This window comes from Gymnoscopelus braueri (assembly GCF_963280865.1).
Source record: "Gymnoscopelus braueri genome assembly, chromosome: 7".
Taxonomy (NCBI): Eukaryota; Metazoa; Chordata; class Actinopteri; order Myctophiformes; family Myctophidae; genus Gymnoscopelus; species Gymnoscopelus braueri.
This window is the reverse complement of record NC_137608.1, coordinates 12,207,416-12,220,099: the sequence shown is the minus strand read 5'-3', so window position 1 is coordinate 12,220,099 and position 12,684 is coordinate 12,207,416. Positions and strand designations below refer to the sequence as shown.

General features: G+C 41.6%; 1 protein-coding gene across 1 annotated transcript in view; it reads right to left on the bottom strand.

The window, feature by feature from the left end:
* mctp1a (multiple C2 domains, transmembrane 1a) overlaps positions 1-12,684 on the bottom strand; it is a 296,725-nt gene that overhangs the window by 135,282 nt on the left and 148,759 nt on the right. The window contains exons 3-4 of the mRNA XM_080433064.1: positions 2,553-2,695; positions 242-321 (exon numbers count right to left, since the gene is read on the bottom strand). Of these exons, the coding sequence (XP_080289190.1) occupies positions 242-321; positions 2,553-2,695 (223 nt within the window). The remainder of the gene's footprint in view (positions 1-241; positions 322-2,552; positions 2,696-12,684) is intronic.

Here is a 12,684-nt window from a genome sequence, read left to right as displayed (position 1 = left end):
CAGACAGACAGACAGACAGACAGACAGACAGCCAGACAGACAGACAGACAGACAGACAGACAGACAGACAGACAGACAGACAGACAGACAGACAGACAGACAGGCAAGGATGAACAAATATAGCGACTGAGAGATGGAAAAAAGAAAGGGAGACTGAAGTGAGGGAGAGAAAGAGACAGATATCAAGAAAGAAAAGAAGTAATGCTATAAAAGAAATAACATGATTGTAGAGAAAGAAGACCTCAGGTGTTCCAGTGATTCCAGGTAGAGATATGAAGAGCCCATGAAGTCATCCTGAAGTCCAAAGTCATAGTCAAACACCTAGAGAAAGAGACAACACAAAGGTCACCCACAATGACCACAGTGATGTTAACAAGTCCCCGGGACTTGTTTATGTTATTATTTTAGCCCAAGTGTACAATATTTGCCTCTGAGATGTAGTGGAGTAGAAGTAGAAGTATTGAAAATTGGAAATACTCCAGTAAAGTAGCCTACAAATACCTCAAAACTTAAGTTACTTTCTACCACTGACTGTAAGTGTTACTTACTTCTGTGCTGTTTACATCTTTGACTAATAAAGTATTCAATCAATCAATCAAACAAACACCCCTGTCAACATCAACAGGTGTGTGGCTATCCTTGTTGAATATTGGCCTCAAACACAAAACCCATCTAACCCCTGCTCATTTTGCTAGGATTGGATGGCTTAGGGTTGAGGACAGAGTACAGCAACTTGTATTTGTCAAAATACTTCCAAATACTTCCAAAAAGTCCACGATCACAACATTTTATTTCTTATTTTTCATACCAGTAACCTGTAAGCTGATCGTATGACGTTCTGTATAGTAGTGTGTATATCTGTCTGTCTCTTTACAGTATGTCATCATGATTTGTGTGCATGGGGATCTCATTTTAAACAAGCTTAGTGCTTTATGAGTCTTCCAGTTTAGTAGTGTATTGTGAATTTGTACTTCCATGTACTGTTGTTCTCATGTCTTACTAAATAAAGTACATCAATCAATCAATATGCGTTGTTATCACTGAATGATGGGACTCATAATAAATATATCTGATAATGATGTACCGTGCATGTTCATATCATATCATATATACTACATTACTTAACACCATTTTTCAAATATTAAATGTTTTATTACATTTTTAACAAAATAGCCAGTTTCACAATTTTACATTGAGGTGCCCAGATGTCCCTAGTGCCCACCTATATCCTGTATCCCATTTTAGATGTTGCTATACAGTATAGAGTATATATTTATTTCCTCAGCCTCTGTAGCAGATAATACACATGAAAAAAAAAAAGTATATATATTTGAGACCTTTGGATATTACTGAAAATTGCTTTCATTTGCAGAGTGTTGCTGAAATTTGCCCTAATAAGAAAAATAAAAACAAATCTATGAAGAAAAAACACAAATCACTGTATGTATGTCTGTCTTTCATTTTGTATTTTTATATATTTTTAAACTTATGAACTGAAATGAATGTCATTTTCAGTAAAAGCCAAAGGTTTATTAAGCTCTAATATATTTTTTTAAGTTTCAATCTGCTACAGGGGCTGGAAAAGTATGTAGTGAACGTTGACAAACTCTTTTTTTTGGGGGGGGCCTCAGGTCTGACTGGGTCAATTGTTTGGATGCAGAATCTCATCATACATACATACATCCTATTATACATGAGACAAAAGTCCCAGCTTCCGTCCGCATTCATTTCCCCTCGCCACTAATTTCATTGTTTCCAACTAAACACAACAACAACATATCACATGTCACTACAAGACAAGCCACAACGTGCACGATTAATTTACGGGTGGCGTAGGCTACTTTTCATTGCTCACTACACATGTGCCTCCTCGGAGCATTATTAATTGCGCCCAGCACACACTGACCACATTACGGGTACACCCTTTCGTTCCCTTTAGCGTGGGCACCGCCGAGCGAAACCGAAAACAGCCGACGCAAGACGACGCGGCCGCCATTGAAATCTCCCCATCTGCACAACAACACACACGACCACTTCGCTTCAACCCCCGCCGTTGCTTTCACTTTGCTCATGTCTCTATCACACCACACTCACGCTAATATGTCCGTAATTTTTCGTGCCATGCACATCACACACAAAACATTACAACACGCCAGTGTCTCAACGCAGCCGCTAACAACAACACCGAGTCGGCACTCTGGGTTGCCACGTTGGAGGACAGACAAGCAGACAGGTCAGTGTTGCCAGATTGTGCGCCAGAAACAAGAAACCACCTTTATGAAAAAAAAAGCCAGCCGAAGGGGTCAGCGATGTTTCGCGGGGGTCCAAAGGGGTGCACGATGTTTCGCGGGCGTCCCAAGACTCCCAGGGGGTCCGCGGACCCCCAGGGGGTCCCCCATGTTTTTTTTGTACTTTTTTGGGGGAAATTTTTATCCCACGATTTTGGAACCCCAAAATAAGCGAGCCCTCACTAGAGCCCTGTGCGCGGTCGGGGCGCCCTAGACCTCTAGTACAGTACATAAAGAACCTTCCCAGCGTCTATCCCGTCTCACCTTGACGTACAGCGGTTCCTTCAGCGTGTCCACCAGCAGACTGAGCCTCTCGTCCCACACCGGGTTCAGGTTCTTGTGGATGGTCTTACTCCTGAACACCTCCTTCCCCGCCAGCTTGAACTTCACATAGGGATCACTGGTCCCTGGGCATGAGAGGAGGACAGAAACACACAGGTTTATTAATAGGGTTAACGAGGGGGTTATCAATGAAGGTCGGCTTCCATGCATGCAGTGATTCTCCACCTTTTTAATTTCCAAGGACCCCCAGTTTGATAATGCATTATTAGACCACAATCCCCCATTTGATTAAAACTAATATTAATCTCTGGGTTCCCCCCAATTTACATTCTTAATTTGACAAATCAATGGTTCAATTTGGTTCCATGTGTACACTCTCAGAGTTATATATACTGATAAGGGTCCATTTAGTTCCTATTCCTAACTATCAATAATTTAGCTGGGGACCCCCTGCTGGAAGCCCGTCACGGACCCCTGCCTGGGCGTCCCCGGGACCCCTTATTGAGAACAACAACAACGGTAGACCATCTTCTCCAGACTATACTGTATAATGAATGTTTGCCTCTGCATTTCCGCAGAGGCAAACATTCATTATACAGTATAGTCTGGAGAAGATGGTGAGAGATGAGATTAATGTTCATGCTCTTGTTCATGGCAGGAAAACATAAAGTCATTATGGGAGTGAAATTACGCCAAGCTATTTCAAGACATTTGGAAATGGGGAGAGAGATGGGGACAGACAGGTCAAATCATGCTGTCACTCAGTATTTCACATTTCCATACAATGTCTGTATTTTAACACTAGATGGCGCCATAGCCACACATTTGTGTTTATGGTCAGCATGAGCAGGAGACATTACAGCAGGGGAAGTAGTAGGGGGTACTAAGCACAAAAAATGGCCAAATCGTTACGCGGCGGATAAAAGCATGAAATTTGATACAGATGTCCCTTGGGTCATCCTAAAACATCCTAGAAGGGGTGCCCAAAAAAATCTTAAACAGGAAGTGACTTATGGACAAAATTCAAAATGGCCACCTAAACTGTTGACCGTTGACTCAAAAGACACCAAAAGAATCTCCAAAAAGCATAACATTTGGCACATATGTCCCTTGGGTCATCCTAAGACATCCTAGAAGGGGTGCCCCTGAAACAGGAAGTGAGTTATTGACTAAATTGAAAATGGCCGCCTAGTGTTGTCGATTGACTCAAAAGACAACTAAAGAATCTCATAAAAGCATACAATTTGGCACACATGTCTTTTTGGTCATCCTAAGACATCCTAGAAGGGGTGCCCAAAGAAATCTTAAGCAGGAACTGAGTTATTGACTAAATTGAAAATGGCCGCCTACAGTGTTATCTATTGACTCAAAAGACAACTAAAGAATCTCATAAAAGCATACAATTTGGCATACATGTCCCTTGGGTCATCCCAAGACATCCCAGAAGGGGTGCCCAAAAAAATCTTAAACAGGAAGTGAGTCATTGACAAAATTGAAAATGACCGCCTACAGTGTTGTCAATTGACTCAAAAGACAACTAAAGAATCTCATAATGGCATACATGTCCCTTGGGTCATCCTAAGACATCCTAGAAGGGGTGCCTGAAATGATCTGAAACAGGAAGTGAGTTATTGACTAAATTGAAAATGGCTGTGTACAGTCTTGACAGATGATGCAAAAGACACTCATAAAAAATAATCTCATAAAAGCATGAAATTTGGTACAAATGTCCCTTGGGTGATCTGAATGCATCCTAAGGGGTGCCAAAAAAAGTTTGAATAGTCTCTCAATGGAAAACACTCCTCCCACACGGGCTGCACTGCTACAATATTCAAATCGAGCAGCCAATCTAGCATTTGGTCCAGAAGCCTGAAAGCTATGCAATCTCTACCATCTCCTGACAAATAAATTAAAGTCGCTGATTCATGGACACCTTTATGGACACTCTTGCCAGAGGCTGCTTAAGTTTGTAGAGAACTCAAGTGTGGCTGCAAAGCTGAGCCCTTCTGTTCGAGAAAGTGTAGATGCCGGGATGCTGGGTTACCTTGCAGAGCATTATGCCAATGTGCTGGTAATTGCGAAATGGCACACATGAATACATGTAGTTACTAAACACTAATCACAAAAAAACAGTAATGATCAAGAAGAAAATACATGAGAAGATAGAGTGTAAAACAAGCAAGAAGATGTAGAGTGCAAAATAAATAAGATGCAGAGAGTAAAATAAGAATATGCAGAGTAAGATAAGATGCAGAGTAAAATAAATGAGAATATGCAGATAGTTAGATAAATAAAGAAGATTCAAAGAGTACAATAAAAAAATTATGCAGAAAGTAAAATAAATAAGTGATGTAGAAATGAAAACAGAAGGTAGACTACAAAATACGGCAAGTTATGCACTGCATAACCTGTCGTATTGAGTCTGCATAATATGCAGACTGCCATGGTCAACTGTTTAAACAGCCATTTAGAATTTCTTCAACATGGTCCCTTCCTAAAAAGTTTAATAAACAAGCAAACAAATAAATAACCCCTTCTAGGATATATTAAGAAGCACTCAATGTACGTACCAAATTATACACTTTTATGACGTCCCCTTATGTTTTCTTTTGTGTCAACTGCTTTTAGGCAGTCACTTCCTGTTTAAAACCTTTTTGGGCACCCCTTGTAGGATGCGTTCAGATCACCCAAGGGACATTTGTACCACATTTCATGCTTTTATGAGATTCTGTAGGTATCTTGCATCATCTTTCAACACTGTAGGCGGCCATTTTCAATTTAGTCAATAACTCACTTCCTGTTTCAGATTATTTTTGGCACCCCTTCTAGGATGTGTTAGGATGACCCAAGGGACATATGTGCCAAATTGTATACTTTTTGGAGATTCTATAGGCTTTTTGAGTCAATCGCCAACACTGTAGGCGGCCATTTTCAATTTAGTCAATAACTCACTTCCTGTTGAAGATTTTTTTGGGCACCCCTTCTAGGATGTCTTAGGATGACCCAAGGGACATGTGTGACACATTTTATACTTTTTGGAGATTCTTTAGTTGTCTTTTGAGTCAATCGACAACACTAGGCGGCCATTTTCAATTTGGTCAATAACTCACTTCCTGTTTCAGATTTTTTTGGGCTCCCCTTCTAGGATGTCTTAGGATGACCCAAAGGACATGTGTGCCACATTTTATGCTTTTTGGAGATTATTTTGGTGTCTTTTGAGTCTACGGTCAACAGTTTAGGTGGCCATTTTGGATTTTGTCCATAACTCACTTCCTGTTTAAGATTTTTTTGGGCACCCCTTCTAGGATGTTTTAGGATGACCCAAGGGACATCTGTATCAAATTTCATGCTTTTATCCGCCGCGTAACGATTTTTCACTTAGTACCCCCTACTAAAGGAAGAGACAGTGATGGAAGAAGTACTCACATGTTTTTCTTAAGTAAAAGTATTTAACAAAATAACACTCTCCATAATAACATCATTAATGTCTCAAAACAGAGAGACAGGAGGCCTAGGAGGCTACATTGAGACCTAGACCATAGGCTCAATGTAGCCTGACAGCGCGTCGCAGGTTCGAGTCCCGATCCCGACTGCCTTTGCTGCCCATGTTACTTCCCATCTCTCTCCCCATTTCCTGTCAGCCTACTATCCAATCCATAAACGCACAAAAAAAACAACAACAAACAGAGAGACAGCAAGTCCCTGGTTCGATTCCCGGGCCGGCTGGACCTTTGCATGCAATGCACTCCCCTACTATCATCTCTGTCCTGTTTCCTCTCTCTCTCCAGTGAATATCAAATATACCCCCCCCCCCCCCTCCGAAAAAAACAAACAAACAGAAAGATGATGATAACGTTATCGCTGTCACTCTAAACAGGTGGTTCTCAAACATTTTCATGTCAAGGACATGAAAGGACCCCAAACTGGCCACGGACCCCCAATTGAAAAGAAACCACTGCTCTAAACAACACAGCACTGTTAAAACATCAAAGCCAATGTCATAAAAAAAACTACATAAAATCTATGACACACACACACACACACACACACACACACACACACACACACACACACACACACACACACACACACACACACACACACACACACACACACACACACACACACACACACACACACACACACACACAGTCACTGCATGGTAGGCCTGAGGAGCAGTGAGGAGGCTCTACCATCATGTGACTCAGACACTACTGCAGGTCATATGACTAATGCCTGAACCCTGATTGGTTGAGACAAGGCAGCAGTCATACAGTGTTGAATAATGTCCTCTTGGAGCCTCAGGACTCAAACATCCCATTAACTCAGTTCTACAATTTAACTCACTTTCCTAATAAGTGGAACATTATGCAGTCATCATGCAGTCATCATCTTCATCGTATTATATAAGGGGCAATCTGGGAACCCATCGCCAAATGAAAAGGAAAAACAGCGCCCTCTGCTGTTTTTTACTATCTCACTTGGCTCTGGGAGGAAGTCGACGTAGCACACGTACGCAAGGAAACCGGGGTTTTGGTCTGCCTTCAGCCTTTCACTTCCGGTGGTGCGACTATGTTTTCATTCCCACTAACAATATTTCTACACGGAACACTAACACCACTTCTCCCAGAGAACATGGATCGTTTTGGTTAAAAGCCCACTTGTTTCTATGATGAAAGAGCAAGTTAAAATGTGAATATCTTTCCGTGGTTTTGTCTGCTCCGAGGACGCTATTGTTAAATGAGTTTCGGTTTGTTTCTAGTGGGGAAGGATCGGCAGACACGTAAATCCCTCCCACTACATTTGATTGGGTAAAGCGCGGCCTGCTTCCTGATCTGAAGGCACGCCCACTTGTAGGCCAGTGCGTACGCGATATGACGAACCCCCCCGACAGATTCAAACGCAGAGCAGAATCTGCTGAGAGATTATATAAGGGGTGGCTTAGTGAAGGCACACACACACATGTGAACTTTGAGCTTTTTTTTTTTACAGGTTTCCACCCAGACAGAGAAGATGTCATTATTTTGAGCTTGTAGATTGGCTGTTTTTTTTTACTTTACTCAAATTAAAAGTTTTTCAAATTGATCAGAAAAGATTTTGCACTTTTTGACTAAATATCGGTAAAAAATATCGGGAATCAGTTTCAAAATCGGGATCGTTATTCGACCAAAAATCTGGCAACTAACACACAGTGCACCAGGCTTACACACTGTAGAAGTTATGTTGATTATTATAGATTATAACACTGCACGTTGATGCAAGCACACACACACACACACACACACACACACACACACACACACACACACACACACACACACACACACACACACACACACACACACACACACACGTATGTACAAATTAATAATACATTTTATTTGTAACGCACTTTATATTTGAAGCAAAATAGTATGAAGCAAAAATATTTGAAGCAAATCTCAAAGTGCTACAGGTTAAAAACATAAAAAAGAAAGAGAAAACAACAATAATAATAAAACAGTGAAATGAATAAACTTCAAATCAAGTCAGCAAACACAGTAGAAGTTTAAAAAGATAAAACAACTACATCTCTATCTATGCAAATGCCTTGTTAAAAAGGAAGGTTTTTAGGCCCTTTTTAAAAGTGTCAATCGACTGTGGTTCTCTCAAATGGTCCGGGAGGGCATTCCATAGTCGAGGAGTCGAGGAGAAATTAGATATGACAGGTCCAATCATACTGTCACTCAGTATTTCACATTTCCATACGATGTCTGTATTTTAACACTAGATGGCGCCATAGCCACACATTTGTGTTTGTGGTCAAAATGAGCAGGAGACATTACAGCAGGTGAAGGAAGAAACAGTGATGGAAGAAGTTTTGAAAAATCTTGAAAGTGATTGAACATTTTTGAATAACATAGACTTTTTTTTAGGGGTCCGCGGCCAAATACATATCAATTTGGGTGGTCCTTGGCACGAAAAAGTTGTGAGAACCACTGACTATAGACAATTTGTCCCAGGGCTCCATAGAAGTGAGAACGGCCACAGCGCCTACTGCAGCAGCTTGCTCAGACGTGGCCCTCAAGGCCTCACTGTCAGTGCGTCTTTGTTTTGAAGTGATGTAAAAAGTCATGCATGTTAAAACCATCTTTTATATCCTCTAAGGCGCATCCTTATCTAAGAGCTAAATGCCTCACAGCGTTCTGATGGAACACTATCTGTTGGATGTCAGTGAAACACAGCCTACAGCTGACAGACAGCAGAATCACTCTCTCTGCTCAATGAGCGTTCAGCCTGCGCACTCTGCCCTGCGTCACGCTCTCTCTCGCTCTAAAACACTTTAAAGAGCAAATTAATGGGGCGCCCGCTGGCCTAGCGGTCCGGGGGCATACCACATATAGGCCCTAATGCAGCCTGACAGCGCGTCGCGGGTTTTCTATCGATTACACACCCCATGAAGCCTTGACTTCATGGGGATCTTTTTTGTTTCGGTCTCATTCCTGAGCCAATCATTTGACTACCGGGTCATCAGTCAGTATGAGACTCAGCAGGAGACTCAGTAGGAGACTCCGCCAGTCATCAAATTATTAGCTCAGGAAAGCGAGAAGAATTAAAAAATGCTTTATGTGGTGTGTAACTGATAGAAAATAAGTAATTTTTGGGGTGAACTATACTCCTTTAAGGTCTCATGTAAACCACCTCTTATACTGAAACTATCTCTTGTTTCTTTGTTTATTCGAACTGATTCACTCATTCTCACACTCTCCTCCTCAATGTGATCTCTGGTACAGTAGGTGTCAGTGTGCCCAGAGCTGACACCGCTGTCACCTCTCTGCTGGAAGAGGGTTCAGGCCTGCAGCACTAACAGGGTTCGCTCATAATTCCGACATCCCATTATTCCGACCATTAGCTTAAGTGTGAGGTTAGGGTTAGGGATAGGGTAAGTTATAAAAGGACCAGTCGGACCAACGGGATGTCGGAATAATGGGCCGTCGGAAAATAATGACATGGCACCACACTGCCTACATTACGCAATGCAAATTAGCTATTGAAAATAGTGGCAATTGTTCATAACATAATTATTCATCATATCAGCAATTTCTAGGGATTGTCTACATTGTTGGTCAATAGGTGCCTGGAACCCATGGCACCTATTGAAGATGCTCACTCACTCACTCACTCACACACTTAACATCTTTATTTGCGTTCACATTTAACAAGACATTCTTTAACACAAACAATAGTAGATGCACAAACTTGGTAAAACTCAACAACAAGTATTTCAGGATACAGATCACGGATACAGGAAGCATTGCGACTGCCAGTTATCACAGACACTGAACAGAATTCAGCCAATGCCTTATCAGCTCTTGGCTTGGGCATTCCTGCAATCTGCAGGCCTCTCACTACTGATTTATGGACATTACAGAGGCTTCCAAACATGAACACAAGCAGTTTACATTTGTAACCAAGCTGCATAATAGCATCCTTAAGACGTTGGTACTTAAGCACCTTGGTAAGGAATGCCTCTTCCAGACTGTGATCAAATGTACATGCCACTTCCAAAATGGTCACTTCTCTATTGTCCTCATCAACAACATCTGGTGTATTAGCTGTGACATCTGAAATGTCATTATTGCACATGAACATGGCAGTTGAAACACACACACACACACACACACACACACACACACACACACACACACACACACACACACACACACACACACACACACACACACACACACACACACACACACACACACACACACACACACACACACACACACACACAATCCTCCTCGTATGGCCTAAATTTGTGTCTCTCTCTTTATACGACTGTATTCCTTCCATCTGTTCTCCCCCTCTAACTCTTTTTCTATCAGTCTAGTATAGTCAAATACACACTCACACACTTGCTTTGCTCGCACAGCATTTAACAAACCACCACAGTGCTCACTTATCTTTTTAATCTACAAACTTCTACCACTGCTTAGGCTGCAGGTAAGTTACTCTGCTATAGCTGTATAATAGAATTCACTTCACCGGCTGCCAGGGAAAGCCTGAAAATCCTTTTCTCTTGTACTTTAATGCTGATTGACTCGGCTAGTGTGCCAGCCTTCCTACGGAATGGCCCGTCCAAAACCCTTTTCCTCGTCCAATCTGCTTTTCAGCAGCTCATGGATGTGTATAATTCACGTGATTTATTACACCCACCCTCGGCTATCATCCAGCCTTACACCCAGCGCTTTCATTTCATGCTCGTCTGCGTGTGAGATGGCCGATAGGTGGGAGACTTAATTAATCCATTACCACCGGGAAAGCATCTGTGTCATTTTAAGATTTATTTGGCTATTAAAAAAATTGCAGATCTACAAGCTCATAGCGCGGCACCGAGTGCCACGCTATGAGCTTGTAGATCTGCTATTTAAAAAAAAATATTTTAATATATATTTTTTACTCTAATATTTGCTTCTGGGGGTCCCTGGAACTAAATATTTTGAGATGGGGGTCCGCGGCCAAATACATATCATTTTCGGTGGTCCTTGACATGAAAATGGTTTGAGAACCACTGATATTGTAGCAACATAAGGATTAGGATTTAGAAGACATTTGTAGAATCCCCAGAAGCAAAGATTTGAGTTCCAAATTTACTTTAAAAAACATATTCAAAGATTTGCTAAAATGTTCAAGATTTTTCTAAAAAATAGCAGATCTACAAGCTCGTAGCGCGGCACTCGGTGCCGCACTACGAGCTTGTAGATCTGCAATTTTTAATCAAAGTATAAAATAATGGTTATAGCTAAAAATGGTAAAACTGACACAGATGCTTTCCAGGTCTTAATTGGTTAATCAAGCCAGGTGACCTGAACACCGTCGGTTCCTTCCAGGCATTACCAAAAAAAAACTATTATACAGTACATTCCTGAGAGCATGCAGCCCTATTGATTAGCCTGTTATTGACCGAGCGGCTCATCTTGACCTCACGCTGTGACATACTATCACTTTCACTGTTTCACACACAGCTCCCTGCTGGGGGAACCTCTTATCAAAACAAGGATTAAGAAGAGATTTAAGATTAAAGGAGATTTATTACCATAGCAGCCTGGACCACCTCATAGTGTCTTAACCCATTAAGACCGGGAACCAAAAATACTGTCATTTTAGATTTTTATAGCTATGACCATTATTTTATACTTTTGGCTATTCAAAAATAGCAGATATACAAGCTCGTAGCGCGGCACTCGGTGCAGCGCTACGAGCTTCTTTTTTTTATCATGCAAATTTGTGCAAATCTTTGAATATGTTTTTTTATTGAATTTTTTTAATATATTTATTTTTATCTCAAATCTTTGCCTCTGGGGATTCTACAAATGTCTTGTAAAACAGTAAAAAAAAAAAAAAAAAAAAAAATTTATGTTGCTATAATATCAGTGGTTCTCAAACTTTTTTCATGTCAAGGACCACCCAAAATTATTATGTATTTGGCCACGGACCCCCATCTCAACATATTTTGTTCCAGGGACCCCCTAGCCTGGGATCAATACCATTTTCGGGGTTTCTGATCCAGTCAGCCGGCCGGAACCAGCTCAAGCTGGAACCAGGGGGGCCTGTATATCACCCCAAAATAATTCCCCGCGATCAAGGGCATTTTAATTTTAGGGCCTACCCAATAAAACCCTTGATACGGCCGGCGTAGTTTAGCTTGTAGAAATAGTTTGTTTGGTATATCCATCCTTTATTCCAACTTGTAGCGTCTTGTAGCGACTGGCGAGACTAAACTAGTAGTTATACTCGATTTAGCATTTAAATGCTGAAAGGAGGAGCCAAAACAGAGCGGAAAACCGGTGCCGCGCTCTGAGCTTGTATATCTGCTATTTTTGAATAGACAAAGAAATCAAAAAATTAGATAAAGTTTGATTCCCGCAGGGGACGCTGTGGGCGCTGGGGGCGTGTTCTCTCCTCCGCGTCATCAGTGCCCATACCCTAGGTGGGGTTGGCGAAAGGGCCTCTCTGTGTGGAGTTTGCATGTTCTCCCCGTGTCTCCTAGGGTAGGTACCCTCACAAAAACATGCAGTAATTCTGGTCACTATACTGCCTCCTCAGCCGGGGTGCCTGATGGAGGGGAAGG